Source organism: Ictalurus furcatus, chromosome 19 (genome assembly GCF_023375685.1).
Source record: "Ictalurus furcatus strain D&B chromosome 19, Billie_1.0, whole genome shotgun sequence".
NCBI classification, from domain to species: Eukaryota; Metazoa; Chordata; class Actinopteri; order Siluriformes; family Ictaluridae; genus Ictalurus; species Ictalurus furcatus.
Genome location: NC_071273.1, coordinates 4,972,405 through 4,992,802, shown reverse-complemented (window position 1 = coordinate 4,992,802; position 20,398 = coordinate 4,972,405). Strand labels below are relative to the sequence as shown.

Here is a 20,398-nt window from a genome sequence, read left to right as displayed (position 1 = left end):
TAAAGTGAAAGCGTTTCTCTCTCAGACTCAGCTACATTTTGTGGAGCAGTTGAAAAAAGGTAGAAATGGTGATATTAATGTCACACAACAAGATTGTTGACTAAAGGTGAGTGATTTCTTTATTATAAATTACTTTATATAAAAATAATGATATATTGTAAATAAAACTGGTGTAAAATCAGCTGTAGGAAATCTGCAGCGCGTGAGGTGCAGGTGTAACCTTACCTGTAAAACAGGTCTTTTTATGGTGTATGTACTATACAGGCCTTTCAACTTCCTCTCTTCAATTTCTCATGAATTAAACATCCAGAATGTTTGGGGAATATAATTTTATCAGGGTGGAACAAAAAAAACTGTTTTAAAAGTATATTTCGTCACATTTCTGCGGTCTGGAAGCAGAAGTCGTGTGTCAATAGGCAGAACCTGAATCTGAATCTGTAGTCTAATGCTTGGAGGGAAACATGCAAATTCAAGCTGTCAAAAATTCAGGTTAAAAGAATTCAAGCAGTTTCAAATTCAATGACTGAAAGAGAAAAAAAAAAAAAACTAACAGCGAGCGATTCAAACACAGTGGGATACTCAGAAAAAGTAAAGGAGGACATTCAAACGCTTAAAGCTACATTCACACATACACAGATTTTATCTCTGCAAGTCACCAGTGAACATTCCTATACTACTGGTTGCCATAGTAATAGGGGTGGTGCAACTAACATTCCACTTTTGACAACAAACCAGTTTTCTTGCTGCTAAAATGAAACATTCTGGAGGGAGAGCAATCTTATATAAAATACACCAGTGTATATATGCATCATATCCAAGAGATGAAGGAGAAACAGTGTGTGCTCAGCTGTCTACAAAACCACAAGCACACATTAGCTTAGTTAACTTATGGCCTTAGTGTTTTTAAAGCAAAATAATAATAATAATAATGCAGTTGAGCAAGATCGTGGTGTAGTTCCTATCTCATTAAGTAAGTGTCACCATTACGCTGTCATTCACTAAATTGAGCAGCATCATCCATAAACAGCGGCATCTGCCGTTTAAATTCAAGATCTGTCAAAAATCCAGTTCAGCAAGCAGTGCTGCAGTTTCATGGAAATCAAAGTTCTGCTGCCAAATGTACATTTATTTGTGAAATTAATTGTTTTACTGATTTTACAGTAAGTGACATACAGTTTGCGTGTCACTACATTTGTAGATGGTTATACATTTCATAATGTTTACATTTTCTTTTAATGATTCTTTGGATTCATCTCTCTGATAAAAGTTGCCGTTTTGTTGTAATTGTTTCTATAAATTTAAAAATAAAATATTAGGTTATATCAGTAGTGTCATTCTCATTATTGTGACCACACACAGTCTGTTTACAATGTCTACCAGAGTGATAAGAATATGTGGTTAAATTAAAGTTAGTAAAGTAGTTAAAGTAGTAAAGTAGTCAAATTAGCTCTTTGGTGATATATTTGGTGATATAGCCCTTTTTTTCTTTTTTTTTCTTTTTTTTCTTTCCACATTTGAGATTCTGCCCCTGAGGAACTCTCTGCATGTCCCTGGTTAATTATTATTCTTAATGAAAAACACAACAACAACAAAACAGTACAATTACAAACTCGCTTATATTGAACAAAAGCTTCCACCGTGTTGTCAGTCAGCTCACCTCACTCTCGTCACGTGCTAAATGAAATCTGACTCCTGCTGATCTGTGCTGCGACTCGGACTCATTCGGCTCATACTGAATTGAGCAGACGCGTCCAGTTTTTAAATGTAACGTCCGTTCTCTAATTGAACTAAATGATTTTTATTATTATAAAAAAGCTAAATGAAACAATGGGGGCGGTGCTGCGGTGGGCAAGTGATGTAATCATGTGTGGCTGAACACCATGTATCGACTATCACAGCAAGCTTAGTGATAACCGTCCATCACTTTATAGTCAAATATGAAACCTGTTTAAATGATTAGTACTTTTTCAGTACTTTTTTCTACATTTTCAACACATTAACAATACCGTACTTATTTAAAGCACCTTTTCTACATTCAGAGACTCAGTTGGGATGCACAATAGTATTTTAAGAAAGATATCTTTAGTTTTGTGACTAGTACAGAGAGGATGGGAGAGTTTTATCATCTACAGCAGTTTCTTTATGGTGGGGAAAATTCTCTCAAATGAATACAAAAATGTATTGTGTAAAATCCCATTTTATAAACCCAAGGATGTAATTTATAGTATATTTGTAAATTATATTTTATTTGACATTTAAAATGTAGTATTTGTATAAACACTATTATATTACATTATATAATCTGATTCCAAGGGATGTGTTTTTATATAATGCCGAGTTTGTGGTAAAAGTTCTGAGGATAGAGGTTTTTGTGTGTGTGTGTGTGTGTGTGTGTGTGTGTGTGTGTGTGTGTGTGTGTGTCTGTCTCTCTGTCTGTGTGTGTCTGTGTGTGTTCTACTCTCTGTTCTTCACTGATAACACAACGCAGGAGAGTCTTGGAGTATAGGAGGTGCAGTTAATATATATTCAAAACAAATGTTTTAAAATTAACCAATTTGGTTATTCGCATGCATTCACAAATATCACGTTAGCTGAGGTGATGATCATTCATTGATTTATTTATTTTAAATTTATTTACAAATGAAATGATAATTTGCAAAAACCTATGAGTGGTAGACAAGTTCAAGTGCCGCATTAATGAATAAAATAAACAAAAGATAATTCAGAGAGTCAAATTAGATGTCACCAACAATAAAGTGTAATTGAACCTAGTATTTGTACCAGTGGTATTTGAACCAATCCCTGGGGAATGACAGGTTCTACCAATCGACCAGGGATTGCTAGGACTGTAGAATTCTGAGCTTTTCGTGCACCCATAAAAAGTAATACATAAATTCTCTGTCGCGCTCTCTCTCTCTCTCTCGCTCTCTCTCTCTCTGTGTGTGTATATATATATATATACCTGTCTCTGTGTGTCTGTGTGTGTGTTCTACTCTCTGTTCTTCATTGATAACTATATATAGTATTAATGTATTACTTTTTATAGATGCAAAAACAAAATATGCATGGAATTAAACTACAGTCCTAAATGAATAATTTGTATTCTGGTGTGTATTGGGTTCTACTGGGTAATTAAGTTTATATGTGTAACACTTAGTTTGTGTTGGTAATGGTACTGGAGATATATATATATATATATATATATATATATATATATATATATATATATATATATATATATATCACATCACCTTAATATAACCACACAGTTCAGATATATGAATGGGGAGCTTGTGATTTTAATGCACCTGTCAAAAAATTACACAAAAAGTGAAAATTGTTGTGAAGTTTAACTGTACATTTGTTTGTGTGTTTTCTAGGAGTGTGCTCCATTCCAGCAGAAGAGATCAGACCCTTCAGGACACAACTGTGTGTTTGTGCAAACTTTACTAATATTCAAAGATGGACCCTCCTGATCTGAACACAGATAATGTTTCCCCACACTCAAAAACCAGGTAACCTACCATGTCATTGTATTCTAGTCATTAAATATTCACATCTAAATTATTTACTGAGTACATAAGAAAGGATTAACTTAACCAAAGTTTTACTGTTAATGAAAAGCTAACAATCACCACTTAGTATGATGTTAAATGTTAGATTCCATTAAATGTAAAAAAAAAAAAAAAAGAAAAAAAAAAGGCCTCATTAAATTAAGAAGTTAGATAAGAACTGTAAAGAGTGTAAATAAATCACTAAAGGACTGTCTATCATGTTGTGCAGTAAACTCCAGGGAAAGAGATCAGAATCACCAGCACCCAGCTGTATCTCCATGAAGAGTGATAAGTCTATGGATCTTCCTCTGTTGTTTAAAGATGGAGACTCCTCACCTCTACACAGGTAACATCTCCTCACTGTTAATGTCACTGCTAATGTCACAGGGAAATTCCATTAGATAAGTGGGATGGCAATCTAAGTACTAAGATTCAGCTCATTGAAAGTAAAATTAAGTCCTCATTAAATGAAGAATTCACACTCTACAAACCTAAACTATGATCTACTCAAATGTTTATGGTAAAATATTTTTACACTTAAAATATTGAGTAAATTTTAAAGCTGTGAAATCACTGAAATATACTTTATGAATTGAGTAAATGTAAACAAAAAAATTAAGTAGATCTGAATAACTATATTTATTTCCATGTCAAATAAAATTGAGTACATATAATTAAAATCTTAAGTCAATGCAGTAGTAGCCCTAAGTCAAAACCCCTAATAAAAATGAGTAGATAGAATTGAAAAGCTACATAGATGTAAGGATGGGTGATATGGACTTAAAACTGTATCACAATATTTTCTGGTATTTATTGCGATAACGATATCAGTGAGGATATAAATATCGTGCCATGCACCACTGTTTTTGGCTACAAGTGACAGCTGCATGCAGTCTTCAGAGCCTCAGAAATACAAACATTGATCTAAAACAGAGGGACTCAACCTTTTGTAACTAAAGCCCCCCCAAGCCTCCCCAAGCATGTGGCACACTTCCCCAATCATAACTTATGATTTTTTAAATAAATTTTATAAAACTATATAACAGAGCGGTATGGAACATGAACGATCAAAAATGTCTGAACACTAGAACTACTTTGAACAAGAGAACTAGGCTGTAATAATGTGTATTATTTTATATGTAAAACATGTTGCAGATCATTCTTCTTGCATTCTAAAAACATTCGCATACGAATTATGCGAATTGGGATGAAGGGTGCATCTTGTGATCCATGACATTGTTAAATCAGTCAGTGGGACACGTGCGCTTGCTTCTTTTTACATTCACGTCTATGTCAGTTGCCGTGCGATCACCGGGATGTGCTGCTCCGGCTCTCAGCCCCTCACTGAACAGAGCAGATGCAGAGAGAGGTGAGAGTGCAGCAGGAAAGCAAGACCTCACGCTTGCAGGACAGTATTTGCCACATTTGGAAAGTTACTAAGGTTTGTCCGAAAAGCCGCTAGATTTGTCACTAGGCACTTTTTTTTCTCCCCAGCAAAAAGAAAATACAGAGGGAGAGGGAACACAGGGTTTTTCATTTATGCACATTCTATTTGGAAAGCAATAAAATACAGAGTACACGAATGATGCCAGTCTGTGTTTTTTTTTTCTTTCTTGAAAACAATTTGCGCCCCCTTCCGATCTCTGCCCCCTGTGTTGAGAGCCACTGATCAAAAAGTAAAACTGATTTTCTGTAACCAAACCAGTTCCAGATTGTAGAGGTAGCTCTTCGTTTAGCGATAAACTCCTCCTCAGCTTCACGTCTGCCTTCCACCGTACTTGTTTTCACTCTGCACTGTCGCACAGAGAAATACGTCATCAACTAGGCTTTACCGTTATTATTGCAGGAAGACTCATTCTTATCGTGGGGAGAATTTCTTCCGGTATATCACAAACGATAAGATAGATATCAGAAAATGACATAACAAAATGAATGTGCTACATTTACTAAATCTTTAAAAATTCAGTTTACTTGGATAAACTGAATTTAACCAATACCAGACTATTAATTATCAAAATAAATGTTATACTTTTTAAAACTGTATTTATACTTTACTCCAGGAGTACTTTACTTGAGGTCAAATTATCTAATGAAACCAAATGATAAACATAAAGCAACTGTACACACATGAACATTTTAATCAAACATTTATTTGTCAAATTTCTGACGCACAATAACGCACAATTTTGAGTCTAAATTCAAACTGGCGTACTTTGCAAATGACATATGTATCACTCAGTTCGTTTACATGGACAACAATAATCAGATATTAACCCAATTAAGACAATACTCTAATTAAGACTCTACCTTGTAAACAGCGATTATTGATTACCCTAATCCGACTAAAGTCATACTCGAAGTAAACACAAATCGAATTAAGTCATGTGGAGTATTTATGTGACACGTAATGAAGTGTGCTGTTAATCGAGCTATGTTCTATAACGTGTAAAACAGGAACATGAAAGGAATATTCTAAAAGCGACTCATGTAAACACCTTAATCACAATATTGTCTTATTCAGAATAAGGTCATTAATTAGATTATTGCTGTCCATGTAAACATAGTCATTGTCCATTCTACAAAAACAGTGAGCTGAATTGAAGAAAACTGTATGACTTTTGTCTTCAGTTGTTCCACAAAAGAAGGCATACAAGTGTGGAACAACATTAGTGTCAGTAGATGACAGGATTATTTAAATTACACCTCACACAGTAGGCTCTTTATAAAGAAATGTTAGCCTTTAAAAATAGATCACAGATAATTATAGTACATAAATTGTCTCTGCAATTAAAATTTATTTCTAAAGTAAGGTAAATGGTCTGCATTTGTTGAGTGCCTTTTATTCTTACTGGTCTTACAAATTACTTTACACTGTCGCACACAAATGCATTGGTGTGTGAATGCTACACACACACACCTTTGTTATGTTTCCATACATCCAAGTCTAAAGAGAACCTGGTGCTAGTCAGTCATCCATACAATGCAGAGAGAAGTCTGGTGTGGTGTAGGTAGGACTGGAATAGACATCTGTCCAGGCTGACAGGTTAAGGCCAGCATCTGTAAGTTCTTGATGTCTTCAACTGGAGCTCCCAGAAAACCTGCAATAAAAATAATACAATTCAAAAACAGTCATTACAAATATTTCATATTGTTACAGAAGTATTCCCATAACTGTAACTTGATGATACCTATAAACTCCAACAAAAGTTCAGAATATTCCTTTAGCATGGCAGTTTGTGAGTCCACTGACCTTGTCATGTTATTTTCATAAAAGTTAAATGTAAAATAAAATTAGAAGGATTATTTTAAAGAAAAAAAGGCCCATAACACAGGAGGGTCTGACAAAGTATTTCTTTTTTTTTCAAACAGTGGTCTAATTCTTGTTGTCATGTAATTAACGTAAAGGACACAAGGATGGACACAAGTGCAGATAAGAACTTTTATTTAAAGAGAGGCAGACAGACAAATCCAAAACATCAGACAATAGCGTGGTCAACAAACAGGCAATGGGTCAGGCGATTGGCAAACAGGCATAAATGAGGCAAAACCAAAATCAAGAATGAGGGCGAGAACGAGATCAAAACAATAACGCATGAACCGAGAACAAACACTTGGTATACAGAAAACTCACATAATAATTCACAAAGTCATAGTTTTAGAACAGTCTCTTATATACTGTGGTTGTGGTTGTGCCTGTGAGAGAGAGAGATTGGATGCAGGTGTGTGTGATTAGAATGAGTCTGAGTGTTCTGTGTGTGTGTGTGTGTGTGTGTGTGTGTGTGTGTGTGTGTGTGTGTGTGTGTGTGTGTGTGTGTGTGTGTGTGTGTGTGTGTGTTCTGGGAATTGCAGTCCATGGTGGCCATGTTTGTAGGCCCCCATGCAGTATGGAAAATGTAGTCACTGGTTTGCTGTGATCTGACACTTGTGCATCAGTTTGCAACATATTTGTCTGGCATCTGTTTTGAGGGTGTTATTCTGCACCATGTATGTTTTATCCATGCATTTACAAATCCCCTCTGGTTAAATACAAAAGTTTACAAAGGTGGAAAGCCTTTAACATTCAGTGATAGGTCATCCTAATATGTTGTAGAATCAGCCTTGTTTCGATGTTGAATAGATGTTTTATTTTCAACCTGATCACGCTCTGATGAACCGACCAAATAGTGAATGTTGATTCAACATTGAAAATTAATTGATGACTGATTCTGACCTATACAACTAAAAATAGACATTGCTATCTGTGATATGACAGCATGGCTGAGACAGTATTCAGAAAATTACACCTATAGTTATGTATGCACGAAGACACAGTCAATATTTTGTTAACTTTTCTCGCTGGCTTCTTACCAGGATTTGCAAGGAGTCTTCCAGGTGGTTCTCACCATTGTGTTTCCTTGCTTGTTGCCACATGTTGCACAGATAGAAATGCAGATTTCCCTCTCTTTGCCGATTGTTAATTGTGTCTACGACATGATGTTTAGCCATGTAACTTACTCAATTTCATAAGTTCTTGTTAAAGACAAAGAATATTAATATGGAATTAGTAATAATTCTAGTTCTTGAAACTGATCTGTATAATTACTCCATTCTGAAATATTTTGATTGAAATTTACCAAAAATATTAAGTATATCTTAAAAATATAATTTGTTAGTCAAATGCTAATTTCTTTTTGTGAAATAAACTTAAATAATAGATGTAAATTTTAGACTGTTGGATTTTTAAGCATTTATATTGGTAATGTTGGGTCCGAGTCCACCTTTGTCGAGTTCAAGTTGATACCAAGTCCTAAAGCAATAGAGTCCGACTCAAGTCGGACTCAGGTCCGAGTCGAGTCCGGCCAAATGCAGAAAGTAATTCAATTGAAAAAAGTTTGGAAATTGCAATTGTAAACACAACACTGAGCTGTTTAAATTAATATTTTAACCTTCACAAACTAATGACAACAAAAATGTAACTAATAATACTACAATTACATCTTGCCATTTACATTTAATGTTTTTATTTCATGTCATCAGCACCACGACTAGTTTCCTATCAAAATATTATATTTAAAAAAAAGGATATAGAGGTATATGTAGGACTTTTATTATATTACAAGTGTATGAAAATGCAAATGAACCTGTTTTGTTATTCCATAACACTATATCGTGTCCTCCAGTTTGAGCTGACATTTCAATGATTTGCCTCTCCCTCACAGTTATATAGGCCGAGAGAGTGAGAGAGTGAGAGAGATATTTTTAATACTTTTAATCTCTCTATGAATGATAAATTCATTTCTGAACACAGCTCTGTTCTCGTAACTTTTTTTTTTCATTTTAATTCCTAAAATGAAAAATAAATCCCTCTCAGCAGGGTTTATGATATTTACTATATTAAGAAGTACATTTCACATGTTATGTGAAATTCATGACAGGAGCCACCAAATGCTAATGTTTAGGGGCGGGTGATATGACTACAATCTTATTTCACCATAACGATACGTTTTCTCGGGTCTATCAGTAGTATACAAGTAAGAAATACTACGGAAATGTTAACTGAAGATATAAAATTACAGGCAGTCTTCTTTTACTGACGTTCAGTTACGTAGTGACAAACAAGTGGAGAATTATCTGGGGATTTCTTACAAAATTGTGTATTTGTCTCTGTTTAGAAAACATTACATATTCATTCAAAGTGATTTATTACATCCTTAAGGAAATCACCTAGAATACCTAGAATTAAAACAGGTGCCAGATTAGCACTGTGTTTTCTGAATGTTACTGCAATCAAAAATAATTATTGTAGCAAAATTAAAGTAAAGGTTTAGTGTCACGATTCCCCCTTGAAGCAGTGTGCTTTAAGCGCAAATGCGCGAGCACCTGCTTTTCCGCTGTCGACCGTAGTGACATTGGGACACGTGTGTTTTGTTTATGTTTATCATGTCTCCTCCCTGTTCCGTCATTGGCTGGGAAGTCACGTGTGTCCGGATTACCCTCAGCTGTTAGCAGTTGCGAGGGTAATCATGTCCGCATATATACCACGCGCTTCCCAGCACACAACGCGGAAGATTAAGTAGTAAGTAATAAGAAGTGAATGTTTAGCGTTAGTGTAGTCGTAGTCGTAGTCGTAGTCGTAGTCAGTGCTGGATATCCGCTTCCAGTTCATCGTCATAGTTCGTGTCTTGTTTTGGTTATCGACCTAGATTCCTGCCTAGCCCCGTGTATACCTGTTTGCCAATCGCCTGACCTCTTGCCTGTTTATGAATTACGTTTTGGATCACGTTTTGGATTTGTCTGCCTGCCTGTCTCTTTAAATAAACAACTGTTATCCTGCACTTGCATCCGCCTTATCTCTGCTTCGTATCTCTGCTACGATGTGTGACATTTAGACTACAGTGTTTAAGTGATGGAAGTTATCTTCTTGTCATAACAAGTTTCATGCTTTATTACTGCTTTTAATCTCTCTATGAATGATAAATTCATTTCTGAACACAGCTCTGTTCTTGTAACTTTTTTTTTTTTTCATTTTAATTCCTAAAGTGAAAAATAAATCCCTCTCAGCAGGGTTTATGATATTTACTATATTAAGAAGTACATTTCACATGTTATGTGAAATTCATGACAGGAGCCACCAAATGCTAATGTTTAGGGGCGGGTGATATGACTACAATCTTATTTCACCATAACGATACGTTTTCTCGGGTCTATCAGTAGTATACAAGTAAGAAATACTACGGACATGTTAACTGAAGATATAAAATTACAGGCAGTCTTCTTTTACTGACGTTCAGTTACGTAGTGACAAACAAGTGGGGAATTATCTGGGGCTACAGCCCCCAATGCCCAGGCCAGGTTCCGCCCCTGTGTTACACATGACGCAGTCTCGACTGTACTTGGAAAAATTTCAGAGTCCAAAATGTCAGTGTCCATGTTAAATTTACTGGAGTCTGTGACAAGTCCAAGTTTGTACATAATTGGACTCGAGTCCAGGATCAACTACCCCAGCTCTATATATTGGTATGTCCAACTCAATCACTTAAGTGATAGTCAGAGATTTTATTAACGTAGTAATGCTTTTTATTACTGTGATATTTACAAAGCCACTGAACTATTTTTAGAGTGTAGTTAAAACTGTAAAGAGTGTAAATAAATCACTAAAGGACTGTCTATCATGTTGTGCAGTAAACTCCAGGGAGAGAGATCAGAATCACCAGCACCCAGCTGTATCTCCATGAAGAGTGCTTGGTCTATGAATATCCCTGTGCAGTTTAAAGATGAAGACTCCTCACTTCTACACAGGTAACATCTCCTCACTGTTAATGTCACTGCTAAAGTCACAGTTAAAGGGAAATTCTGGCATAAAACTAGAATTTATTATATTATATATCATGGTATGTAGTATTCTGTTGTACTGGACTGTATTGCTTACTGTCTGCATTTTAGCGGAATCCATGTTTTTGCAATACACCAATACATAAATAAACCATTGGGAATCCCTACTGTGATCAACCAATCTGGACCTCTGAGTGAGACACGTCAATCTGATGTCTCCCTCTGACGTATATTCCCGGAAACAAAACACAGTGGAATTGTAATAACTTGTGGAAACTTGAGTTACAAACAAGAAATAGCAGGACTTTAGTGATTTTTAAATGCCAGAATTTTTTGTCTAAAATCTCTCATTGTGAAAACTATCAACCTTTCCAAGCCAGCAGAAGATGGTTGTTTTTACAGGAGTTCAGAGGAATAATTGTGGTCCGAGTTGCACCGTCGTTTCATCTCAGCTAAGCAGCTAACTATAAAAAAATTGTTGTGCTAATAATTTAACAGGCTTAGCTTGCTAGTAAACTAACATGCCTAATTTATATTGCTTTAACAAACCTGTGTAGCTCTACATCAATCATGTTCTTACTGAGGAGTTCCCTATAATGGACATTTATCTATCTAACTTTGTTCAGCTTACAGAAGGATTTATAATTCAATAATCTATAGAATGTCTAATCATCATTCTTCTCTGAGTCTAGATATTGTTCAAGTAACACATTTGTCTAACAGAAGCAGGAAAATGGTTTACAACAGCCACATTTTAACAGTTTAACATGTATAACTTGACTTCAATGTCATGGGCAGGGATGCCTCTAAATAAAAAGCTGCCAAGAAGTCTAGTCCTCCTTGTTACTAATTTGTATTCCTGAAATACCTTTAAAATATATGTTAAACAGGCAGGAAGCTACTGAAGAAAAACATTTCAACATTTAAACATTTGATCTTTGCTGTGACCACACATTACAATGATAATTCCATATAAATCCTACAAAGATTCAACCACTTATTTTTGAGGTAACATGCCAAGAAAGGGCAGTGTGAGGTGGGGTTGGTAGAAGTAAGTGTTCCTTGATTTTTCCTAGTAGAATGTGGCAACCCTAAATCCATCACAATCACACCATCACAGCTAGTTATCTCAGATCCCTGAATGTACCATTATCTAGTGAGCACTGCCCCCATTCCCCCACTTTTCCCATATTCCCAAACACATGCCACTACGTGGATTGGCTAACATAAATTGCCCCATGTCTGATGGACTGGCGTCACATCCAGACTGTGATATTATCTTGGCTATAGTTGGGCATTTTATACCTGTTGTGCTTTCTGGCAAGATTTCTTACAAAATTGTGTATTTGTCTCTGTTTAGGAAACATTACATGCTCATTCAAAGTGATTTATTACATCCTTAAGGAAATAATCTAGAATACCTAGAATTAAAACAGGTGCCAGATGAGCACTGTGTTTTCTGAATGTTACTGCAATCAAAAATAATTATTGTAGCAAAATTAAAGTAAAGGTTTAGACTATAGTGTTTAAGTGATGGAAGTTATCTTCTTTAACAGCTACAGTTTTTGTTCACAGTGTTCCACAGAGAGCAGGAGACAGAATAGAAAAGAACATCATCACAGATACAGGGTAAGATCAAAACCAGCAATATGACTGTGACACTGACACACTGGTATTATAAACCTCTCTGCTGTTATTAACTACAGAGTGAATAGATCATAGAAAATAGTTGGACCCCATGTCTCACCACATCTTCCTGCTTCACCATCTCACAGGCACGACCCAGAATCTGCTGCTGTGAATGAATTCCAGAAAAAGTTCAAATTAAACCTGATGAAGAAGTTTGAGTGTTTGAATGGAATGATAATAAACCTGGGAAATCAAACAGTCCTGAATGAGATCTACACAGAGCTCTACATCACAGAGGGAGACAGTGGAGGAGTCAATAAAGAACATGAGGTGAGACAGATCGAGGCAGCATCCAGGAGAACAACAACAGAGGAAAAACCAATCAAATGCAATGACATCTTTAAGCCCTTATCTGAAAAAGACAAACCCATAAGAACTGTGCTGACAAAGGGAGTCGCTGGCATCGGAAAAACAGTCTCTGTGCAGAAGTTCATTCTGGACTGGGCTGAAGGGAAAGCAAATCAGGACATCCACCTCATATTTCCACTTCCTTTCAGAGAGCTGAATCTGATGAAGGACCAGAAACTGAGTCTGATGGAGCTCCTTCATGTCTGTTTTAATGAAACAAAAGAAACAGAAATGTCCAGTTTGGAAAAGGTTCTGTTCATTTTTGACGGATTGGACGAGTGTCGTTTTCCTCTAGATTTCCAGAACACAGAGAGAGTGTGTGATGTTACTGAATCAGCATCAGTGCATGTGCTGCTGATAAACCTGATCAAAGGGAATCTGCTTCCCTCTGCTCTCATCTGGATCACCTCTCGACCAGCAGCAGCTGATCAAATCCCCTCTGAGTGTGTCCATCGAGTCACAGAGGTACGAGGGTTCAGTGACCCACAGAAGGAGGAGTACTTCAGGAAGAGAATCAGTGATCAGAGCCTGGCCAATGACATCATCACACACCTGAAGTCATTAAGAAGCCTCTACATCATGTGCCACATCCCAGTCTTCTGCTGGATTTCAGCCACTGTTCTAGAGAGAATGTTGGGTGAAGCAGAGAGTGGAGAGATCCCCAAGACTCTGACTCAAATGTACACACACTTCCTCATCATTCAGACAAGTGTCATAGGAGAAAAATACTCAAAGAACACTCAGGAGAGTGATGAAATGCTTCTTAAACTGGGACAACTGGCTTTTCAGCAGCTGATGAAAGGAAACCTGATCTTCTATGAGGAAGACCTGAGAGAGTGTGGCGTTGATGTGAGAGAAGCAGCAGTGTACTCAGGTGTGTGTACGCAGATCTTCAGAGAGGAGTTTGGGCTTCACCAGAGTAAAGTGTACTGCTTTGTTCATCTGAGCATTCAGGAGCACCTCGCAGCTCTGTATGTGCACCTGACATTCATGATGGAAAAGAGAGATGTTCTTGATCATAATCAGGTCTCTAAATGGTGGATGGAAAAAATTACAATCTCAGATGTACACAAGAGTGCTGTAGATCAGACTTTAGAAAGTCAGACGGGATATCTGGATCTTTTCCTTCGCTTTCTTTTGGGTCTTTCACTGGAGTCCAATCAGAAACTCTTAGATGCCTTAGTAGCACAGACAGGAAGTAGCTCCCAGAGCATAGAGAAAACAGTTCAGTACATTAAGGAGAAGATCAGTGGATATCTTCCTACAGAGAAATCCATCAATCTGTTCCACTGTCTGAATGAACTGGGTGATAATTCTCTAGTGGAGGAAATCCAACACTACCTGAAATCTGGAAAACAAAGTGAATTCTCTTCTTCACAGTGGTCTGCTCTGGTGTTTATGTTACTGACATCAGCACAGGAGCTGGAAGAATTTGACCTGAATAAATATTTCAGTACAGATAAGATAACAGAAACTGTCCTTCTGAAGATGATGCCTGTGATTTCAGCATCCAGAAAAGCAATGTAAGTAAAGCTGAATATAACTGTTCTACTGTTACAGTGTTAGAACGAGAGAAACTGAAAACACTTTGACAAATATTTACTTTGGGATGTTTTGAATTTAAGGTGATACAGGGTGGCGTTAATGCAAATGGATAAATTAGAGAATAAAAATGCATAAACAAATGAGTAAGACTGAAGAGCAGGTATTAAATATGTGGAAGTCAGCTGATTTCATTTGAGGAAAAAAACATTGAAGCCTTGAAGTTATGACTGAAGTTATGAAATAATTAAAAAAGGTTCTTGAAATTATGATTTATTATTACCACAGTAATGCTGGTTTTATGTTGGATATTTGGAAATATTGTATTTTTATTTACATAAACCTTAGCAATATCACACTCGCATCTAGAATCTTTAATTTTATCTTTATAGTTTGAAATTTTTTTTTCTTCACATTTTTCTACAGAATTTCTGTTATACATGAAGTGCAATTACACAGACACATGGTATATAAAACTATACTTATTGCTGTAATACAAAATTACAGAGAAACACACAAGTATCCTACCGGTAACAAGGCACAGGTGAGAATCATCACGCATTAACTGCCAGTTTCCCCGCCTCCTCTCTGTCCGCATCTGACCCTCAACGATGCCCCCACTGCCACAGTAGTATTCTGTTCTACAGGACTGTATCACTTACTCTATATATTTTAGTTGATTTCATGTTTTGGTGTCAATTTCCATTTTTCACCCAAACACTACAAAACCCAGAATGCAGTACACCAATACGTAATTCAACCATTGGGAATCCCTACTGTGATCAACCAGTATTATATATATTTACTCCTGTGCAGCTGCACTTCAAACCAGAGGTCTATAAAAGAGATTTGAAAGTGAGTTTCTGGGTCTTCCACTGGAGAAGATGTTAAAGAAAACAGAGATACTGTCTGTATTTAGTAAAAAAACAGAGAGCAGAGAAGCTCCATAGCCAGAACAAAAGTAAATTAACTGAAATAGGAGAACTTGTTAATATATGTTAACAAGTACCCTAACCCTACTTGATTTACCCATGTAACTACTAGTAATATGGCTAGTAAGGTCACACACGCAAAGGTAAATAATCATGTAACATTGCCAGCTAACATTATGGTCGCTGTTTGTGTTGTTGCCAACTTCAATTATTTGTCTCAGTGTAATTGTGAAAGATCTACAGTTGCTCTCTTCCCCCTGATGTTCTTCTCTCTGGTGCAGTTCTTCTTCTGTAAATTCTGTCTCGAACATGTATGAATGGAGGTCATTATGTAACACTAAATCAAAACATCCTTATTCATTGTGTCATTTCTCTCTCTTCAGTAAACCATTAGCTCCATCACAATAATTTACATACAAAGCTGCATAACTGACTATTAGCAGTAGGCTGCTAATTGCTAACTTCCCTGAATATATCATTATCTACTGAGTACTACCCCCATTTCTCCCTTCTCCCCACACATCCCCCCCCTTCTCTCCCCATTCCTCTCCCGCCCAATGATCTTAAGGGCCGTTTCTAAACATTTGGGGACCCTAAGCAACAACTTCGTCAGGGGCCCCCACCTATGCCAGTCATATTATTATATATGAAAGAATGAACAGAAAGCTATATACCAAACAATACTAAACAATTCAATTAGAAGAAAGAATAAAAGAAAATTGTTACGAAACGGGACTGGAGGCGGATGCAGGTGCAGGTCAAAGTCTTTATTACTTAGCAGACAAACAAAACACAGGGAGCGCGGTCTCTACTGACTATACTTCAACTCTGGACATCTAGCTACGACCGCTAGCATGCTACACGTTAGCACATACCGTCATACTTCCTTGACATGACAAACGTAAACCAAATAATACTGTGCCAAGTGCGCAGTCACCGAGGGGTTTAAATAGTCAACATAATCAAACCAAAACATGAACACCTGGGGCAAATCAGAGACATGATCAGACTTAAATTAATGTCCAAGCAGGAAGCAAACGAAAACAAAAGAGTCACATGACCAGTCAGAAGCCGTGCCGCAATGCCCTCTGCTGACCGTGGCGTAACAAAAATAAGTATACAATTGTATTTGTCCTTGGCTCTGCTAGCTTTCACAAGACAGCATGTGAGTTAACTGTCCTGTCCCTGGTCAGACGGCACCTGTTTTTGTTCCGGGGTTCCGCTCATAACAGTCGTCCCCGGCGGCACTGGGACACGGGGTGCCGCCCCTGGAATTCTGGGCACCGCCCCCGGCGGCTCTGGGACACTGGGCGCCGTCCCCGGAGGCACTGGAGAGCTGGGTGGCCTCCTCGGCCGGGCAGGGCAGCAGGACGGCTTCCTCGGCCGTGCCGGGCTGCATGACGACCTCCTCGGCTGGGCTGGACAGCAGGTCGGCTTCCTCGGCTGTGCAGGGCAGCGGGACGGCCTCCTCGGCTGTGCAGGGCAGCCGGACGGCCTCCTCGGCCGGGCTGGACAGCGGGACGGCCTCCTCGGCTGGGCTGGACAGCAGGACAGCTTCCTCGGCTGTGCAGGGCAGCGGGACGGCCTCCTTGGCTGGGCTGGACAGCAGGACAGCTTCCTCGGCCGGGCAGGGCAGCGGGACGGCCTCCTCAGCCGCCTCAAGCTGTCCCTCTGAGGTCGCCATGTTGACCTCAGGTGGGAGCTCCACAGCTGAGACCTCCCTGTAGGCCTCAGGCTGGAGCTCTGCTGTCCTCATTTCCCCCCCCAAAAAAATTTCTGGGCCAGCCTTCACCTCTGGACTGCGCAGCATGGTGTACCTCCCCTGCAGTGGGAAGCCCCAGATGCTCAGGTCACTTTGCTGGCTGTCTTACACGGCGTCGCTCTTCGGTGGCGGGGACGGGGTAAATGGTGCGAGGGATGACGCGGCGCGCAGCTCGGCTTTGCACTGAGCAATTTCCTCTTCGAGCTTTTTGCTCATCTCCAGGGACGAACGGTAAAGCGCCCAAATCCTGGCCTCTTCGGCGGCGCTCATGGCGACCTGCTGCTTCCGCATTTTGGGCGCAGTATTCTGTTACGAAACGGGACTGGAGGCGGATACAGGTGCAGGTCAAAGTCTTTATTACTTAGCAAACAAACAAAACACAGCGAGCGCGGTCTCTACTGACTATACTTCAACTCTGGACATCTAGCTACGACCGCTAGCATGCTACACGTTAGCACATACCGTCATACTTCCTTGACATGACAAACGTAAACCAAATAATACTGCGCCAAGTGCGCAGTCACCGAGGGGTTTAAATAGTCAACATAATCAAACCAAAACATGAACACCTGGGGCAAATCAGAGACATGATCAGACTTAAATTAATGTCCAAGCAGGAAGCAAACGAAAACAAAAGAGTCACGTGACCAGTCAGAAGCCGTGCCGCAATGCCCTCTGCTGACCGTGGCGTAACAAAAATAAGTATACAATTGTATTTGTCCTTGGCTCTGCTAGCTTTCACAAGATAGCATGTGAGTTAACTGTCCTGTCCCTGGTCAGACGGCACCTGTTTTTGTTCCGGGGTTCCGCTCATAACAGTCGTCCATCAAGATACCAGCTCTGCAAGCTTATTGTGGCTTTCTTTTTAGCTGTAGTTATAATAATCTATCAGTTGAGTGATTAAAGCCCATCTCCTTGAGAGTCTCGCTAAACACCTTGTAAACCTCTGTGTTTTTATGTGTTTTTGAAAGTTGTTAAGAAACATGTTTGTTAGACCAAATTTCATTGTGGCATTTTACCTCGTCTTTCATCCAAGTTAAGATTCAGACTGTGAGCCATTAGCAAAACAAACTTTTTACGTAACATAGTTCCCATCATGCATTGTTATATAGGATGGTTCGTAGGTTTATTGGGTCGAATTCAGGGTATGAAGTTAGAACCTGCCACCTGACAAATGAGGGTGAATTGTTGTCAGAGTATTTCATTATTATTATTATTTTACTTTAAACATGCTAAGGCCATAAGCTAATATAAGCTAATTGCCGCTTGCGCTTTTGCCACAGATAGGTGGGAGCAATGGCAAAGAGCACGAACTGCTTCTTCTTCATCTTAAAGGACATGATGCATATATACACTGGTGGATTTTATATACAAACACTCTCCCTACAGAATGTTTTATTTTAGTGGCAAGGAAACTGGTTTGTTGTCAAAAGTGGAATGCTAATTGTGCCACATATGTTACTATGGCAACCAGTAGTAGGAACGCCTACTGGCAACATCATAGTACAGCAACTGGCGACTTGCAGAGATAAAATCGCTGTATGTGTGAGCGCACCTTCACTCAATCTCATTTTTACGGGCGGCAACTGAAAGCACAAAGAGACTTTGTCTAATTACACGCAGGTGAGAATTACCAGACACTTTGGCAGGTGGACGACAAAGTTAATTTCAGACCCTGGTTGGACTGCTTTCTCGCAACAATGTTTAGGTAGGTGGTGTGTATCAAAATAACATGTACATGAATGCCGGGACCCAACGTTTTTCAGGAGAACATTGCCTAGGGTATCACACTGCCTTCACCTGCTTGCTTACTTCACACAGTGCATCCTGGTGCCATCCAGGTAAGTGACACACACGCACCCGGCCTTCCAACTGATATAAAAGAAAACCTGATTCATCAGACCAGCCCACCTTCTTCCATTGCTCCATGGTTCAGTTCTGATGTTCACATGTTCATTGTAGGTACTTTCAGCAGTGGACAGGGGTCAGCATGGGGACTCTGACCGGTCTTTAGCTACGCAGCCCCATACACAGCAAGCTGTGATACACTGTGTGTTCTGACTCCTTTCTGTCACAGCCATCATTAGGTTTTTCAGCAATTTGTGCTATGGTAGTTTGTCTATGAGATCGGACCAGATGGGCTAGCCTTCACTCCCCACATGCATCACTGAGCCTTGGGCACCTATGACCCTGTTGCCGGTTCACCGGTTGTCCTTCCTTGGACCACTTTTGGTAGGTACTGACAACTGCATACCAGGAACACCCCACAAGACTTGGAGATGCTCTGACCCAGTCAACTGTTCACTTGCTGCCTAATATATCCCAGCCCTTGAGAGGTGCCATTATAACGAGATAATCACTGTTATTCACTTCACCTGTCAGTAATTTTAAAGCTATGACTGATTGGTGTACATTACAGCACAGTGAAATTAGTTTCTTCACATATCCCAGGTTGTTAGGAAGTTGGGGTCAGAGCACAGGGACAGCCATAATATGGCGCCCCTGGAGCAAAGAGGGTTAAGGGTCTTGCTCAAGTGCCCTACAGTGGCAGCTGGCAGCTTGGTTCTAACACCGACAGTTCCCCAAAATATTTCCTAATAGCACCTGAAAATGATTCTTGTGTCACCTGCTTTCAAAACAACTCCCAGAATTCCACACCACAACCAAACACCTGGACTGAACTACATTTCCCAGCAGCACAACTAACTACAAACTCCACCAGATGATCAGTCACATGACCCACTTCCCAGATCACGTTCAGCTGATTACTAACTCAGCATTGAGAGTGCCCCTGTTACCAGTTAGACTAAGAGCCTTTCTTTTATGGCGATTTTTTTTAGTTAATTGTAATCAGGAAAACACATCATTCAATCAGATATCTAAAAAAAAACAGTACATAACATAAAAATGTATTAAATAAGAGCTACAAGCCATATCCTCTTCATGGGAAGTCTGAGGTAGAAGGAACTAAGTGATTTCACTCTGCTCTTTAGCCGCTCGGACATGATTATCACCAGTTGCCTGCTCCACAGTAAACTGTACAGTTTGAGTTGTATTCATTGTCAGGGACAGGACTGTATCCCGTCTCACACCTGTACCTCCACAGACTCTTGTGTTTCACTGGGAATTTGTGTTGGAAGTCATTTTTTAAGAACCGCTTGACTGAGTTTCCATAACCAGGGCAACAATGACTTTGCCATGCAAGCTCACACATGTACATTCTCTTCTATTTCTTGTGAAATAGGTTTCATTTTATTCAC

At 38.9% G+C, this 20,398-nt stretch overlaps 1 protein-coding gene across 1 annotated transcript in view; it reads left to right on the top strand.

The window, feature by feature from the left end:
• LOC128622999 (NACHT, LRR and PYD domains-containing protein 12-like) overlaps nucleotides 1–20,398 on the top strand; it is a 55,909-nt gene continuing 35,511 nt past the window's right edge. Inside the window, exons 1-6 of the mRNA XM_053649824.1 lie at nucleotides 1–106; nucleotides 3,381–3,515; nucleotides 3,784–3,900; nucleotides 10,716–10,832; nucleotides 12,441–12,494; nucleotides 12,641–14,425. Coding sequence (XP_053505799.1) covers nucleotides 3,463–3,515; nucleotides 3,784–3,900; nucleotides 10,716–10,832; nucleotides 12,441–12,494; nucleotides 12,641–14,425 — 2,126 coding nt within the window. The 5' untranslated portion in view covers nucleotides 1–106; nucleotides 3,381–3,462. The remainder of the gene's footprint in view (nucleotides 107–3,380; nucleotides 3,516–3,783; nucleotides 3,901–10,715; nucleotides 10,833–12,440; nucleotides 12,495–12,640; nucleotides 14,426–20,398) is intronic.